The sequence below is a fragment of the Pseudochaenichthys georgianus genome, chromosome 14 (assembly GCF_902827115.2).
Source record: "Pseudochaenichthys georgianus chromosome 14, fPseGeo1.2, whole genome shotgun sequence".
Taxonomy (NCBI): domain Eukaryota; kingdom Metazoa; phylum Chordata; class Actinopteri; order Perciformes; family Channichthyidae; genus Pseudochaenichthys; species Pseudochaenichthys georgianus.
Window position 1 is genome coordinate 29,292,495 of NC_047516.1, and position 18,034 is coordinate 29,310,528.

Below are 18,034 nucleotides of genomic sequence, written 5' to 3' on the forward strand. Positions count from 1 at the left end.
TGCAATAATCATGCTGTCTAATCAGCATCTTGATATGCCACACCTGTGAGGTGTGATGGATTATCTCGGCAAAGGAGAAGTGCTCACTATCACAGATTTTTTCAGATTTGTGAACAATATTTGAGAGAAATGGTTATTTTGTGTATATAGAAAATGTTTTAGATCTTTGAGTTCATCTCATGGAAAATGGGAGCAAAAACAAAAGTGTTGCATTTATATTTTTGTTCAGTGTATATAGTGCCATCTGCTCGTCAGTGAGGATGTTAATGTAATATATGATGATGAGACATGAGAGCCTATAACAATATCTCTAAGAAATTAAATAGGTTATACATAATGGGTATAAACTCAAGGGAAGTGTAACAGTTAGCAAGTTTAATGTTTTTTTTCTTAATAGTATGGAAAAAAGTAACGTTACACATTCACTGCTGCTCTGAGAGGAAGGTGCTCTATGCGAAACGTTCTGCAAATGTATGAACAGTTTGAGCCAGAGTGCTATTCATGGCTCAGAGGGAATATGTATGCCTATAGTTACAACACACCTTTTCGAGGGCACTCGAAATACACATTTCTGTAACTGTACAAGACTGACTTCAATGCGGAGCTGAGACTGCAAAGAGCTTCAACAAATTACTGAGCCAACATCTACAAAGTCGCAGATGCATCTTTTTTCGTCCACATCATCAAGTACATGGTAGAACAGCAGTGTTGGACAATTTGTTGTTGGTAGCAGCTGGAGATTAACCTTTTCCCATTGATTTTATTTTCCTCCTCTTGTTCCACTGTCTGAACAGTGTGTCTTTTAAACGCAGTCTCCAACTTTTGGCTTCTAACCCCCTGATCCCACCGGAAGCGTCTGCGGCGCGCTGCGACCTCCTCCTGCGTCATAACCCACCAGGCACGTTGCGGAAGCGGAGCGTCGTGTGTGCAGCCTCGCAGTTGTTGGATGAACGTTCCACTTCCTGCCTGCGCCGCGTCAAAAATAGGATTCATCCTATATTTTAGAAATTCCTTGCGGCGAGGAGCTTCTGGGACGCAGCGAGGCGCAGCGGGTCTGGTGAAATAGCACCCATTGACTAGAGTGGCCGCGATCGCTAAAAATGTCGCAGTGCAGACGCTCCTGGTGGGATTAGGGGGTTAAACAGATGGTTTGGGAAGAATTGGCTGGCCATGGCTGTCGTTATTGCTGAACAATTATTGAAAAAACCTTTTCCCTAGTGGAAATAGTTTTAGCACTCCTCTTCTCTGAGTAAGAAGGCCAATGCAAATCTCTTGGCACTGTCTGAGATGTGTAACGATGTGTTCCTTCAAATCAATACAATGGGTAAAAGAAGTCGACACTCAAAACAAATGTTCCCAGTGGACACCTAACCTAACATCTCCTGAAAACACACATTACATTGGAGGTGGTTTGAGCATTGCTAAAAATGTCCCCCAGCTCCCTGTCGTAAGAAGTTTGCCAGGCATCGCCTACTGGAAAAAGGCCTGTGGGCCGACCCAGAACATGATGCAGGGACTGGAGCCCAGCTGGCAGGAGAGAGCTGGGCCCTTAGGAAGAGCTGGAGGAAGGATAATAATAACAATAATATTATTATTAAGATGCTTTTATTTATGACGCAGAGTAGGTAGAGTGATTCATGTATACAGTAGTATAGGGGCATAAGTGCTTCAATCTAAAGTAAGGCAAATTGTTTATAACTACATAAGTTAGTGGATATTGTGTGAACAGCTTGGAAATGTCATATTCAACACTGTCAGGCATCATGAGACGCCAAGTGCCAATAGACAAGTCCAGAGTAATTGTACACTATTACTACTTTAATTAAGTAGAGATATCTATTTTACCTCTGTTAGCTTAACACCATGTGTTGACAGACACTTTGTACATTTAAAGGCAATCTCCAGATATATGGCTTTATCTTTCTCGCCATTTACTTTAATTCGACTTGAGGATTGAGAACCTCAACAATTCATAGACACAGACGAAAGACAGTCACCGCTAAAGGTAAGGAGGATATCAGTCAAGCTTCCACACAGACAGAGAAGAAGAGCTGTGAGCAAGCAAGTGTACACACATGTTTAGTTTTAAGGGCAGCAAGGCTGGGGATAGGGCAATAGTGTGAAGGTGGTGCATCAACGTGCAACACCGGTGTCAGGTCACTCGAAATGTCCACATATTGCTGCTTTCAAAGTTGAATTTATTTAAACTTTGACCTTGGTTGCCACTGGCCTTTCGAAGTGATATATATATATGATATAAAAGCTGTATGTAATAGACGCTTTTTGTCTACTGTGCCATCTATTCCTGTGCCTCTATAGCAATTTGAATAGCTCTGAGTCTATATGTACTTTATGATGCATGCCATCGTGAAGATGCTAAAAAAAATTATAATGACGAAATGAACGCCTTGATGCTAATTTTTACCATGTTCACCATCTTGGTTTAGCATACTATAATTGGGTCAATAGCCCTACTTTTGTCACAACCTCGATACAAACTGATGAACCCAAATGCACGACCCAGAGACAAAGGGTGTTTCTCAATGTCGAGGAAGGTTGCTCCAGAGCCACTATTTCAAGCATACTACGCGCACGGACCAATTTCCAAATCTTTGGCGGAAATCGCCCTCCATTTAAGGCGGGGCCTCGCATATGACGCACACCTGTTAGCCAGTTCCACAATTCTTCGTTTTCCGAGGCTAGGAAGTATTCTTGCCTCGTTTCCGAAACAAGTGACTCGGAAGACATGTGCTACCAAGTAAGCACCCTCGACATTGAGAAACACCCAAAGTCTTGAATGTAACTAAATGTATTTTTAATTCCAAAGATCAGGTAATCCCTCTTAACAGAGTAGGTACTGGCAAACAAAAGGCGCTGACAAGGAGGAAAAAACTAAGCATAACAAAAAGAGAACTTAAAGGGGACCTATCATGCAAAATGCACTTTGTGATATCTTTTATACATACATTTGTGTCCCCGGTGCGTCGGGGAACTCACGCAGCGTCAGAAAATAAAACCCTCTCTCTTTTCCTCCGTACCCAAATCTTTTAAAAAATGGGGGTACAACGAGCGGATACAGATTTCCATCCGCTGTGACGTCGGCAGACCCACAGAAAGTTGCTATCAGAAACAATGCCTGACCTGTTTTGGACGTAATCTCATCTTTGTTTACATTAGCAAGCCTCGCTAACACTCAGAGCTAACCTGTAGTGGGCATATGTGTTTAAAAAGCAGGAAATAAAAAAAGGAACTCACCTTGTGATAAACCCGCAAGAGAAAAAGCATTTGAGCTCCATACTATTTCAGAAATAATCCTTGACGTGGTTTAAACAGGATGGCGTTTTATCACAACCAAATTTAACTTTATCTCCGGTAGAATTCTGGTCAGGCATTAGCTCCGCCTCCTCTTCTCTTTTTTTTCAAGCTAAGGACCCAAGATCCGCGTTTCTCTAACAGGGCTTCAAAAGAGGGGTTTGAGCAGTATGAGGCATGGCTACAATGGGTGAACTGTTTGGTATTTTGAAAAAAAAACTTCACAGACATGGTTTGTATAGGTATGGCCCTACAATATATTTTTCAAATATAGCACGATAGGTCCACTTTAAGAAAAACTTAAGCCTACAAAATTAACAACAAAACCTGACATAAGTGAAAGCAATCCTTTCTGAGTTGAGGCATGGCACGACCATTCGGGGAAACAAACAAGACGAACTGACACAGGACAGTGGAGAGACAGGACTATTTAAACATGAGGTGAGTGGGAACAGGTGGAAACAATCAGGGCCACCCCTGATTGTTTCCACCTGTTCCCACTCACCTCATGCAGACACTGATGATGGTGACACACAAGGGGAGGAAGAAACAGGGCCTGAAATGAAAGAGGTAAGTACAAAATAAAACAGGAAATGACAGACAAAATACATAAACATAACTAACACATTTGATGAGACACAACCAAAGTATAGCTGAGGTTGATGGGGATGTTACATATATAGTGCAGGCAATTAATCGTAGTATGTGTTTTAAACTGATGATGGTTTAAAGTGAAGGGATCATGAAGCTTTGTACGATGTGAGGGTCTAAGGACAGAGGGTGCCGTATTGTCACTGATATTCTGTACAAACTGTGAAGACCACTGAGACAAATGTAACATTTGTGATATTGGGCTATATAAATAAACATTGATTGATTGATTGATTGATTGAAGCTGATTAGAAGTAATCCTGTATGGAACATGATTTCATGGAAATCCATACTGTATATATATTCATTAAAGACATCCCATTCGTCTCTAGTTAAGATAGACGATTACAACTGCACTGATTATCTCCATTTGCAAGAGCCTGTTCAAGTGCTTTCCCATATTACATAAGTTCCAGCTTTTACAAATCCTCCGAAAAGAGAAAAGTTATTTTTGAAGCTCCTCTCAAATCCTGGAACCAAAGTGGATGAAAGTAGTAACATGAGCAAGTTTGTCCTAGATGAACAAATATAGATGTGACAGTTGTCCCTAGAGTAAGCCAAAGCTACTTTTAGCAGCTATCACATCCCCCCTCAGTTTCTCCCTGGTGCATATTATCTGCACAAAACAGGCACGTGGAAGGCTAAAGTGAGAAGCAAACAAAGAAAAATCAGTCATATTGTGAAGGCTTTGAATGTTACAAGGCATCCATTGGTAAGAGACAATATGCTGCATAATGTGCCGCTGCATAACATTATCAATATATTGTTGGTAGACTAGGAGAGATAATGAGTGGGAGGACCTGGTGAGGAAGATTAGTTGTGTTGTAAAGGTTAGCTCCTGCATGAATTTAAGCTCTGAATTTACTATTTATTAATCAAGAATGTGCTAATTAGAAACCCCCTCCCCTGTGCCTTTTCCCTCATTGTGAGAATTACATGACAGGAAGACTAAATTAAATATGTGTTGCGACACATATAATAAATAAACCAGTGCCCCTTAAAACCACAGTCAAGAAAAAATGTATCAGCTTCCAATATATCTTCTTCACAAAGCTCATAGCAGCCTCATTAATCCCTTTCTTTCAATTTCGGTTGCCCCCGGCGCGCAGTAGGAAGACAGTTCAGCGAGTGCGCCGTCTGGACACTTTAGTGGTGGATGGATATCAGGATTCTTATCAGTGATCCACGGCTCACACATCGCTCCAGAGGGGGTGACGCACATTCAGAGAGATTATGTGGTTATGGGGGAGGATGCCAAGGCATTTCAGGGGGTGCCCACTTTGAATTCAAGATGCATTAAGTAGACAAATGTTTGCTGGACTGCGAGTGAATCAGAGTTAGTTTATCCCTCAGAGTTCAACAATATTCATCTTTCAAAAATAAACTTAAGAAGTCCTACATTTATTAAGAATTGCACTTCAATATGTCAAAATTAAGCTTTGTACAGATAAGGAGTGAAAAAGTAAGCTGTTATATTACCAATAATCGAAATCACCAGAATCTCCAAACCAACTGTCAGTGAGTGTGTTGTGATATTTATGCTTGCTGCTAATGAATTCCAATATAACATATTTAAATATCTGTTTTTTTCCTGATGGTATGACTAGGTGGCTAAAGTTTTTGCTAGTCACTATTTAGAAATAAAGATGCTAAGTGGGTCTGACAGGTTTGTAAATCTGTTGAGAAAGTCACGAAGTTAGCGGAAGATCAAGAAATCCGATATTCGAGACTGGTTGCCGATTGACCGGTGCATCTCTTGTTTCTTCACACAGAGCTTAAGTTATTTTCAACAAAGCCTTGTCTTGTTTGGCCATGTAGGTCAAAGCTTATGGTACCCTTCCACCTCCTGGCGAAAATCCAACCAATAAACCAATTGCTATCCTATCAACTAAAACTGCCTAAAACCATTAGCTACCACTGAAGATTGCTTTCTCAATGTCCCATTCACCGCCCCAACATCCTCCTTTAAATGGGAATGCATCACATTAAGGAGGTAATACCATTTCAGAGGACCTTGAAGGTGGTTGGACCATGCTGCCTACGTGACAGAGGAACAGTGCGTTCGCCAACCACGGTTTATGACTCCGGTTTTAATTGGTCGACTTCTCTGCTGGCCTCTCTTGATGTCCCCTCAGTGCTCTTTTCTTTCGCCGATAATGAAATGTGTGCCAAGTCGTGTGTATAGAGGATTTAGTTTCAGTCTGCTGAAAATATTTGCCATCAGAAGCTGTAGGATAAATAACTGGCCAGAGAAGTCAAATCAGTCCCTGAATGGAACACTTGGGACATTACACCTCCTCACTAATCTAGCTGCCATCACTGTCAGCTATTGAAGCACCTTCACCCCCACCCTAACAGCTCTGCTTACTGCTCACTTTGCTCCCCACTCACTCAACACCTCCTCAACACCTCCTGGCTGGCAGCAGTTACCCTCATGACCTGAGAGACCACCTCTACAGAACATCTCCCCTGGCCGGGCCTGCCACACCTGTCAGACTGGTTCAGTGCACTGACCTTAGATCAGATCCATGCTATTCACTCTGCTCAGCCCACACACATACTGTACTGTAAGTGCCTGTCTTCCTACAAAGTCGGGAAATGCTATGAAGATACAGTACACTGCGTATTATAATGATATGCTGATGGCCAGAAGTAGCACTCGTTCAAATGTTCAAAAGAAAAGATACCATGTTTGAAAAGGAACTGCTTGAAAAGCCTTTATAGCCTGCTACACAACTACATACTCAATGAAAATAATATTTATGGACAAAGAGCTATGTTGTCCCCGTGTCTTTTCTTGTTTGCAGACAATCTTCTCAGAATTTGTAAATGGTAAATGGACTGTACTTATATAGCGCTTGATCCAGTCTTTAAGACCCCTCAAAGCGCTTTACATACTACATGTCATTCACCCACTCACACCCATTCATACAGAGCAGTGTATGTTACTCTAAGAACTAACACGCATACACATTCACACACCGTTGGCCATGCCATTGGGAGCAACTCAGGGTTAAGTATCTTGCCCAAGGATACATCGACATGTTGACTGCATGGGCTGGGATCGAACCCACAACCTTCTGGTTGAAAGACGACCGCACTCCCTCGCAGCCACCGTCGCCCCATTTACCATTTTGTAGATGGTAAATGTTGTCAACTGCAAATAATCCACCTAACATTGAGCTAGCGCAAAATTGATCCTACACAACAGGTAAACATCTGCCATAGTCAGGGCGAATGTCTTCATAAATTGACGATAGGCAAATTGCAGCCGGCAAGTTTAACGTATTCTGATGTTTTTTGACGTTGTCAGTCACCAACCCCAGTCAGTCAGCAACTTTACAAAACAGGACTGCCACAAACCGGCCACTCTATGATTCGCAACATCTTCAACATTAATGAATACCATTACGGCAAAAGCAGACTCTAGCGACATGAAAGGGTGGACATTTATTTAGAGACTATGTTGGTACATGCTACGATTTTTCAAACCATGTAAACTTGTGTGCACTAATAAGCATTGCATATTTCCATCAGATATAGATATAGATAGAGTGCCATTGATATCAGCAGAACATTGCAAATCTGATGCGGGAACGACTTCTAGAGAACACGGCCAATTAAGAAACTATATTTACTGAGAAACACTTCAATTCTGATTGAATAAACTTCCAGTGAAATTATATTGCACACACAGTAAACATTTATTTAAACTTTCCATACATATCTTATCCTAATTTCCCCTGTGTAGTGATCATCTGACAATCACATCTGAATATACTGGCTTTTAGGTGTATTACCGCTTTACACTGCTACCATAAATGTGAATGTGTTCATTATAATCCAAAAATGAAACAAGTCACGTATTCATGACTCAAAGTTTTTCATGTCAGGCTTCTAAGTATATAAAATTGAACGTTTTAAAATAACATTAAAACATGTGTCGTTTCCTGCAGTCAAACCTGCCTCCGGGCAACATTGTGCACTTTTCACTGCTCCATTTACTCTGAAGTGTTGGTGGATGAGGCGGTGATTTTCTTGTCATAAATTGTGGAGCATGACTTGTCATTTTGGTACCTTTAAATGTCAAACTCCTGCAACACCGTCTACACAAAGATACAAATGTGTGAAAAACGTCTACACAAGTTGGTTTCCTGCCTGTAGCAACTCGTGACCTGTGCCAATCAGCCAATCAGAAGTCACTTGGGTGCAGTTGTGGAGCAAAGAGAACCATAATGAACAATTAAACTACATGACAGATTTACTCAGATGCGTCTTGGGGCCTTTTGGAAACACAGGTGTTCAGACTTGCCTCACACAGCATTTGTTATCTCATGAGCAAATACAACCAATTTATATCAGACCGCATGGTAGTTATTAATAATTAACATTATTTACCCATGACCAATCTGAATGTGGGATAAGTAGAATTCAGCATCGCATTGAATTGAGATTTGATATACAAAATCATTCTGTCTTTAGATCTCCAATGTGTACATCTACACTACATTTACGTTGCTCCTTATGCAACTTTTCCCTCAGACAAACATTTAACAATGATGCAGAGTTTGTTCTTTTCAGTCTATTTTTCTGTAAATAGTTCAGGAATATAATGGCTGTGTTCTGCCCTTTCTTCTCTTATCAGGCAGCAGTATTAAGACATTTGTGGATAATGAAGAGGACTAAGGAAGTGTTTTAACAAAAATGATGTCAAATTCAGATTGAATGTCCCATTGTTTGCCCTCATCAGGGAATTTAAACAGCTGGCCGATACTGGAAGACATAGGCACATGATTATGTGTGTCAGAGAGTGTGTGTGCTTCAGTATCCACTTCTGAAAAACAAAGTACTGTGTCTGTGTGCATTACTGAAGCACACACACACAAGTACTTTGTTTTTCAGAAGTGGATATTTTAGTGTGCAGCAGACATTGTGAGAATGGGTTTCAAGGGACTAAATATTTCTCATTAATTTTTGAGTTTCCTCTTGTGCCGTCTGAGGGGCCACAAAGGCTTCTTGTTTGATATGATTCATGCAAAGTGAGACTTTAGTGCAGTTTAACTCGTCCTAGCCATTTCTGGAGCTTTTTGTGTATTCTGTGTCAAACATACATATCTGTCACTTTTTTATTTGTTAAGAAAAAGCCAATACAAATGTATATCCCTCACAAATTATGAGTACACAGTCTATTCTGACATATTTCCGGCAGAACTTAATAATACTCTACGGTACCATTTGACACCCAGAATACATCAAACTGTGCCTGACTCGATGAGGTGAAAATCGTGAGCTTGCTGTAAAAAGTCTCAGTGTGGAGATATTGAGCCTCAAATATCTGACATCATCTGACAAATCGTTAGTACTTCCTTCTTAAAGTTATAATCCCTAAGACAGCAGCACTAGCTGAACTTGGTGTTAACACCAAGTGGGGTCTGATATTACACTCCTTGCAGCTACTTTGTAATACAAATACAACAGAAGAGCGGCTGGTATCTGTTTACAATGCAACCAAGCAATGTTTAAGATGGAGGTTTTTACACAACAGCTGGACATGGTAAGGTTTTTGTTTGCTGAGAAATTAAAAGGGTGCAGCCTGTTGCATCTTTCTCATGTATCCTGCTGCTGCTTTACAATAACAGTAAGACTGTCCTTCCTACATGTTAATCTAAAGCAGCCGCAAAAGACTATATGTAATATGATTTTCTCAAATGTACAACACGAATGTAATACAGCTCCTTGACTTGGAAAGTGAACGGTGAGACTGTTATCAATAAGATATGATTTGGATTACATGCATGACTTTCACTGTGAATCCCCAATATAGTGAAGGGATTGTGAATCCATAGAGGGGACTTTTAAAATGAAAAGTTTTAAATTGCGTGTTAATTACACTCAATTGCCACTTAATTAGGTACACCGCAAATATCTAATCAGCCAATCTCATGGCAGCAACTCAATGCTTTTAGGCGTGTAGACATGGTCAAGATGACCTGATGAAGTTCAAACAGAGCATCAGAATGGAGAACAAAGTTGATTTGAGGGACTTTGGACGTGGTTTGGACAGGTTGTCCAGTTGTCAGAAACTGCTGATCTGTTGGGATTTTCACGCACAACCATCTCTAGGGTTTACAGAGAATGGTCCAAAAATGGAAATTTCCAGTGAGCCGCCGTTCTCTGGGCAAAAGGCCTTGTTGATGCCAGAGGTCAGAGGAGAATGGCCAGACTGGCTCAAGATGATAGAAAGGCAACAGTAACTCAAATAACCACAGTAACAACCAAGGTATGCAAATCTCTGAACGTACAACACGTGGAACCTTGGGCCAGATGGGCTACAGCAGCAGAAGACCACACAGGGTGCCACTCCTGTCAGTTAAGAATAGGAAACTGAGGCTACAATTTGCATGGGCTCATCCAAATTGGACAATAGAAGACTGGAAAAATGTTGCCTGGTCTGATGAGTCTTGATTTCTGCAGCGACATTCGGACGGGAGGGTCAGAATTAGGCGTAAACAACATGAAAGCATGGATCCATCCTGCCTTGTATCAACGGTTCAGGCTGGGGGTGGTGGTGTAATGTTGTGTGGGATATTTTCTTGGCATACTTTGGGCCCCTTAGTACCAATTGAGCATTGTTTACACGCCACAACCAACCTGAGTATTGTTGCTGACCATGTCCATCCCCTTACGGCCCATCCACACAGCGGCGTGCGTTGAAGCTTGCCGGCGGGCGTGTCTGAAACTCGACCAACCACCAATCACATGAATCTCCTGCCCCTGACACACAAGCAGCGGTTTGATTGGCTAGAGCTTGTACTGGCATATGATTCGATTGGCTGACGCTTCTGCCAAGGCTTCAAAAGTTGAACATTGCTCAACTTTTGCAGCGAGCCACGCCAGCAAAGCTCCGCGTCGCTTCCCGCAATGCAGTTAGCCGAAAAGTGACGTCACCCCATTCAAAGTGAATGGGGAAGCTTTCAAGGCACGCCGCTGTGTGGACGGGCCGTTATGATCACAGTGTACCAATCTTCTGATGGCTACTTCCAGAAGAAAAATGCACCATGTCACAAAGCTCAAATCATCTTGAACTGGTATATTAAACATGACAATGAGTTATTGTACTCAAATAGCCTCCACAGTCAACCGGGGGCCTCATTTACAAAGGGATATACGCTTGATTTATAAAATACTAACTTGATGGGAAAATGTGCGGTCCTCCACGCAAACTCTAACCCATGCGTACGCACTAAGCACAAAAACGGGAGAGACGAGAAACTGCGACACCGTTGGCAGAAGGAAGAATGGAGAGAAATACGTGGAAATAATACCATAAATAAAATGTTAGCTCTCATTTATCATATATGTAGAATTCATTTTCACAAATTGATTAAAGCCAATCTTAAAATGATTAAACAAACGCCTGTTTGAGACTCCTCAGTGCACACAAAAACATAACTTGGAGAAATAAATAAATACGGATATGTTATTTAAAACCACCTCAAATATGTTGTGTTAATGTTATGAAATGTTTTCTCATAAATTATGCGGTAAGCAGGAGGACAGAATTACGTCTCACGTTTAATCGTGTGTTATGCCGTTTGCCAAGACTTGATAAGTCGCTCGTAAAACACAGGAGGTATGGAAACTAAGAACACCATATGTGGTCAATTGTACAGTGTAGAGCCGATGAATGGGAGTCGGAGGCCGGGTGTTCAGGAACTCCACACTTTATTATCATGAAACATCAGACAGGTAATACGTTAGCTGTTGCTGCATGTGAAGCTAGCATAAATGAACCACCAACCCAGTGCCCTCGCTAACGGGTCCGGGTTGCAACACACACCAAACACACAGTGAATTATGTCCTCACACGTGACACCACAACATAGGGTGACCAGACGTCCCCGTTTTCCGGGGACAGTCCCCGTTTGTATTGCCCTGTCCCCGGTTGAAACTGTCCCGGGAAATGTCCCTGTGTTTTAATATACGTTAACATCACATAGCAACGTGAAATAAACGTTTAATGTCAGGAAACACTGGGTAAACACTGCAGACTGTGGTCAAGCCAGCCCCCACTTCGGAAAACAGTCAAGCCAGCCCGCACGGTGCGCGAATATCCTATGCATTACGGTAGAGGCCTGTAAAAACTTCCTTCAAAATAAAAGCGTTTACTCGGTCAATAACAAATATACCTAAAAAACTCACCAAACATATTCATATAAACTGGAGCTTAAATTAAGAAATATGTACTATATAATGTGATCAATAATAATTTAAAACATGCTACGTATAGCTACCACATTATAACTGAGTGAATGTAACATGTAAGTATACAGTTATGAAGACATATCTGACATTTCCACTGGGTAACTAATTTCAATTGATGTTGACACCATCTCACAACACTCCTAAAATAACATTACTTTCTGAAGCACAATTTAAAATGTATGCTGTTTAAAATCTCAAATTAGATCTATTGTCCATCTGTATTTTGATTATTATTTAATGGAAACTGTCCATAATCAAAGAGTCATTCAAAGTCAATCAAAGACTTATTTCAATCCAGGGTGATAGCAGGAGACCCCATCTAGTCAATCAGAGAAAATCAGGACAATCTGATGTACAGTTTCACAATAAAAGACCTTTGAAGTCTCATATATGAGCTATCGTCCTGCTGTTTGAATCCAACAGTTATAATGTTCGAATTACATTGAACCAGAATTGTCCCCCTTTTTTCTTTAACACTGAAGAAAATTGGATATGTTGATGATATATTGACAGCAAAACTCAAAATGTCCCCGGTTTTAATTTTGAAAATCTGGTCACCTTAATATAACACAACACATTAGTTATATTTCCTTTAACTGGTGGATATAGAGTTTGCTGCGGGGGGGTTGAGATGCACAGGCTGACAGCTGATCGACAGCTGATCGACAGCTGGGACACAAACCATCAAATACAAAAATATAATTCAGATCCAGTCGTCATGACTCCACTCCGGAGGGATTCCCCGATCATTTCTTACAGTTTCTCATCAAGTGGGTGTCTCCTGTCCCCGGTACAAAGTTCAACACGGCTATGTGTATTTATTATGTCATTAACCTTTTTCGGACCACTTATTTATTTATTTTGTTGACGATCCGACCTCCATGCTGCTACTCTGGTTCAAACGGCATCCACCAAACAATATGATTTATCTCGACCTCCCCAAAATAACCAAAATCTGACACGGTGTGAGATGTCTTTTTTAACTGTTCTGTCGTCATTTCCTGCGATCTTCTTCATGCAGTCAGTCAAAATGAATGAATGGGCGTTTCTTTGACTATTTATAGGCAAATATGGGCGTTACGTGAAGCCCGAAAAAGCTGCACCGCATTTCGAGTCGATTGTGATTTATAAAGGCAAACCGGCGTAGGAAGTGCTGTACGCAATGTTTTGTGAATCGGAAAATGTCGGAACATTTCTGTGCCTATTTTTTGGATTTCTACTACGTAAGCAACCTTCCCACGTGAATCCTACGCATGACGTTATACATGAGGCCCCAGATCTCAATCCTTTATAGAGCGCCTTTGGGATGCTTGGGATCAAGCGATTGGCATCATGGACGTGCAGCCGACAAATCTGCAGCAACTGTGTGATGCTGTCATGTCAATATGGACCAACATCTCTGAGGAACGTTTCCAGCATCTTTTTGATTCTATGGCACAAAGAATTAGGGGCAGTTCTGAAGGCAAAAGGGGGTCGAACCGCCGTTGTTATTTCCTTGATGCAGTTGGCATGGGTAGCAGCTTTTCAATTAGTCATAATGCACATTGTTTACATAGAGGAAATTCACACAGTATTTCAAGATTAATACACACGTTTTAGGTGCAGTTCATTGGTCACAGAATGAGAGAAGTTGTAATAGTTCTTATTGCAGTGGGGAAAAAATTCATGCTTGGTGTTTTTTGACAGCGAGTTTGTAATAAAAGGGATTCAACTGATGGTAGGGGTAATTATATTGAATGATTTATTGAGTATGCGCGGCAGACTGTGCTGTAACTGTTATGGATGAGGTACTCTCGATGATGGTAAAACTGAAAGAAGAGTCTTTCTTTACTTTACGTTTTTGTATTAAATAGGTAAAACAGTGTTTGTTGGGCTTTTATAGTGTTGGGTGTGTAATGATGTTACATGCGAGGCTGTTGTCGATATCTATGCCATCAATTTGAATAAGTCAGTGATGGTTATGGGTTCTCCTGAGACATGTAAAGGGGTTTTGGGGAGGGGGCCGAGCATGACATTTATAATGAGTCCTTGTGTTTTTGATGTGTCGAGCTGGAAGTTGTGATGAAGGCACCAAGTGGCTGTTTAGACTACCTGCTCACGCTACTGGTCTTGGTTGTTGTTTGTTTTGAGACCAATTATGGTTGTGTGGTGCATAGAATGGGGCTTAGCTATGAAGTGGTTTGTGTAAGGGTAGAAGATAAAACCCTTGGGGGCCGCCTGTGCTGTGGCTCAGTGGCAGAGATGAAAGGCAATTTATCTTAACCCTCTATATTCTCCTCCACAGAAAGCTCCTGGCGCAGTGACATTATGCAGGGGTCAATATTCACGTCCAATAAAGACCGCTGCATATGCCACTGGATCAATAAAAACGTACCTACTGTATCTGTTTTTAGACTTCATACATCTTCATGTCTTGATGTGTTGAAGTGTACTACATGGGCTGCATTACAATGTAAGGGAAATATATATTTTGGTATTGCCCACATAGGCCTGTGTAATAGCCACTTAGCTACACTGAAGCCATTTGCCAAAATGGCTGAAATTGATGTTTGCTTTTCAGAGTATGCATAAGTGTCATTTTGAACCCCAAAGTGATGATAAGTACAATAGCATACATTTTAAGTAGTGACCTAAGGTTGTGGTTGTAGCTCAGAAGCACTGTTATGTCTAGTTGGTATTATAGGAGAGATTAAGCCACAGAAAGCCATTTGAAGAGGCCTAGTAAAGACAGATTTGCTGTTGCGAGTGCAGGCCTACTTAAGAGCAACAATCAGGGAGAATTCGGGTTACTCTTCAAGCACATAATTCCTTAAAGCTTCCTCTTTGCCGAGCAGCCCAGTTCTGTGTCTGATAGTGCATCAGGACACGGACTGCTTGTTGATGGGGATTACTTGGATATTATAGGTCAGCTCCTCTGGGGATTTCAGTTTAATTAAAGAAGCTACTCATTAACTCATCAGTGTTCCACCTACAGTATAGTGGCCTTTTCATCTCACCACATTATTGTACTGCTGGGGATTGTGGGCCATGTAAATTAATAACTAGTGGCTGATAGCATATGATGAATCTTCTAACAAAATGCTCCTTCTTGGGGAAGAATTCATTATCAATTTTTTTATCGCTATCTCCGACTTTTATTTTTGTACTCTATTTTATATTTTATTTTTTGATTTCTTATTATTATTACAATTATTTGTCTTTTATTATCTCAAAGCGTATCAGTATCCCTTGTTGTGAAGCACTTCGAGATTTGTCTTGGCAGATGAGAAGCGCTATATAAATTAAATATATTATTATTATTATTATTATCATAAATGTACTGTTATTTTTGTAAATACGCGAGTTCCACTGTGTAAAGAAGAAATGAAAAGAACAAACACAATAGTTGTTGTTTTCCAAATAATAATTCAAACCTGAGGTGCATCACTTGCATGAGATTGAAATACTTGATATATATATATATATATACAAAAAAAGGAAGGTGAAATAAGACTACATTAGAAGTTCTAAAATGGAATAGCTCATGTTTACAGTTTTGGATAATGTTGAATGTATATTGTATCAAAATGTGTTCATATTTCCAAAGAAAAATACATTTCATTCTCATCTTTATTATACTGACAGTTGGTATACCGTATGTTGTGTTTTAATAAATAAATCGTTGATATATCTTTTTGTTTGACATTTAGACCTGTGTGTTTACTGTTAGAATGTAGATCCATTTTTTAAAGGCTGATACAAATAAACAGCAGAGACACTGAATGTTTGCAATTTCCCCGGTGCTCCAGTGGCACAATATATCCGTTTTTATATTAAAGTTTTTATTACACTTTATATGATTTCCATCTTTTCACTCCACCCTTCTGTCTCCTTTGTTTCCCGCAGGGCAGTGGTTGGGCACAGAGAGCCGTTGCCTGATGATAGTAGAGACAATATCACCATTTTCACCCGGATCCTAGATCGGCTGTTGGATGGATACGACAACAGGCTACGTCCAGGGCTGGGAGGTGAGCAACACTACAGGATGGATAAATCACACACTGCGTCACTGTTTTATCTCTTGGAAAAAAGAAAATGGATGATTGGGGAGGACACATGAAATTGTGCATTTCTCACTACAAGTCATATACACTTTGATAAACGCTGCTGCAAACAGACCTATCAGTTCACTTTGTGCAGAACATGTTTGGCCTTTGTTGGGAGTCTTTGTTTAATCATGCCCGAATGGCAAATAAGCACATGTCAGTGGAAATCCCTCTAATTGATGCCATTTCATCCATTGCACCCCCAGGATAACAAACTGCATAGTACTTAGTCCACATGCTCAAGCAGGCTTTGCCATTTTTCAGCCAGCCAGCTGGAATGGTCATTTCTGCTCTACTGCTTAATGCTGGAGCCACGAGCGAGGCTATCAGGCTGCGGAGCCACCAGGCTGGATGACCTGGACTCCATGACAGCAACCGCAGAGAGGAACCAGGCACAAGACGTTAATGTCAGACTCTGCCTCTGTGCCGAGGTTCACTTCTCCAAGGGCCAGGAGCTGCTGAAGCCTTGGCCATTCAGGGCGTTCAATCATGAATGTTTCCCTTTGTAGAGCAGTGGCTGAATGTACAGGCCTGAAACATAGCATGCTTCCATCCAGACCCCAGAGACTTGCAAGTGGAAACACAGGAGCAACCACAAGAAGAGAGAGGCTTGCATTATGTGTCTTTTTATTTCCAGGAAATTCTCACTGAGCCACTAACACTGGTACGAGAGGACTGAAATAATTCAGCTTGGTTGAAATATTTGAGATTCAATTATGATTAGACATATTTACTTTAATTTATGTTACACACTGAGGTCAGCAAAAACTTAAATAAGCAGGTGTTTTATGGTATTGGTTTGTTTGTGTGTTTTCATGCTGTGTGTTTTTATTCCTTTTATTATTAACTGTGAAGCTCTTCGGATGCTGTTGTCTCTGTAAAGTTCTGTATAAATAAGGTTTATTGTTATTATTGCGCATACCAACAAACTGTGGGGTCTGTATAATGGAAGCAATACTTTAAAAAAAAAATTGACGGTTATAGTCTAACTCTAGCTGATATAACACGAGCCTAACCCTGGAGTAGCAGGACAGCATGATCGCATTTCAGTTGCAAATGGATCTATTCAAATCAGAAATCCTTCCTTTGTTTCAAAGTAGGGAAATTTACATCGTTACAACAGCAAAGGGTGATGTAGATTAAAGATGGAAATACGATGAGCAAGGTCACATTAAGAGACAAATAAATACTTTTTCTCATTGACTTACATTGGGAAACAGATGTCTGTAAATCAGTATGTAATCAATTATATATTGATTATTTTTCTAATTTAAATCATTAGGCAAGGCAAGGCAAGTTTATTTATATAGCACCTTTCAACACAAGGCAATTCAAGGTGCTTTACAAAAATGAAAGACATTCAGACAAAGGCATTTTAAAAAAAAAGATAATAAAAGAAACATTAAAAGAAAAAATACATGAATAAAAAGTACATGAATAAAAATTACATGAATAAAAAGTTACAGTGCAGTTTAAGATATGAATAGTTCACACAAGTTCCACTTTACTGATGAACACAACGGCTCAGTTTCAATTAAAAGCAGCGACAAAAAGAAAAGTCTTCAGCCTGGATTTAAAAGTAGTCAGAGTTGCAGCGGACCTCCATGTTTCTGGGAGTTTGTTCCAGATGTTTGGAGCATAATAACTGAACGCTGCTTCTCCATGTTTAGTTCTGACTCTGGGGACAGAAAGCTGACCAGTCCCTGAAGACCTGAGAGATC

General features: G+C 40.5%; 1 protein-coding gene across 2 annotated transcripts in view; it reads left to right on the plus strand.

Moving 5' to 3' along the window:
* Positions 1-18,034, plus strand: part of gabra3 (gamma-aminobutyric acid type A receptor subunit alpha3) — a 175,453-nt gene that overhangs the window by 91,894 nt on the left and 65,525 nt on the right. For both annotated transcript variants that reach the window (XM_034099567.1, XM_034099568.1), the window contains exon 3: positions 16,114-16,235. In XM_034099567.1, coding sequence (XP_033955458.1) covers positions 16,114-16,235 — 122 coding nt within the window. The remainder of the gene's footprint in view (positions 1-16,113; positions 16,236-18,034) is intronic.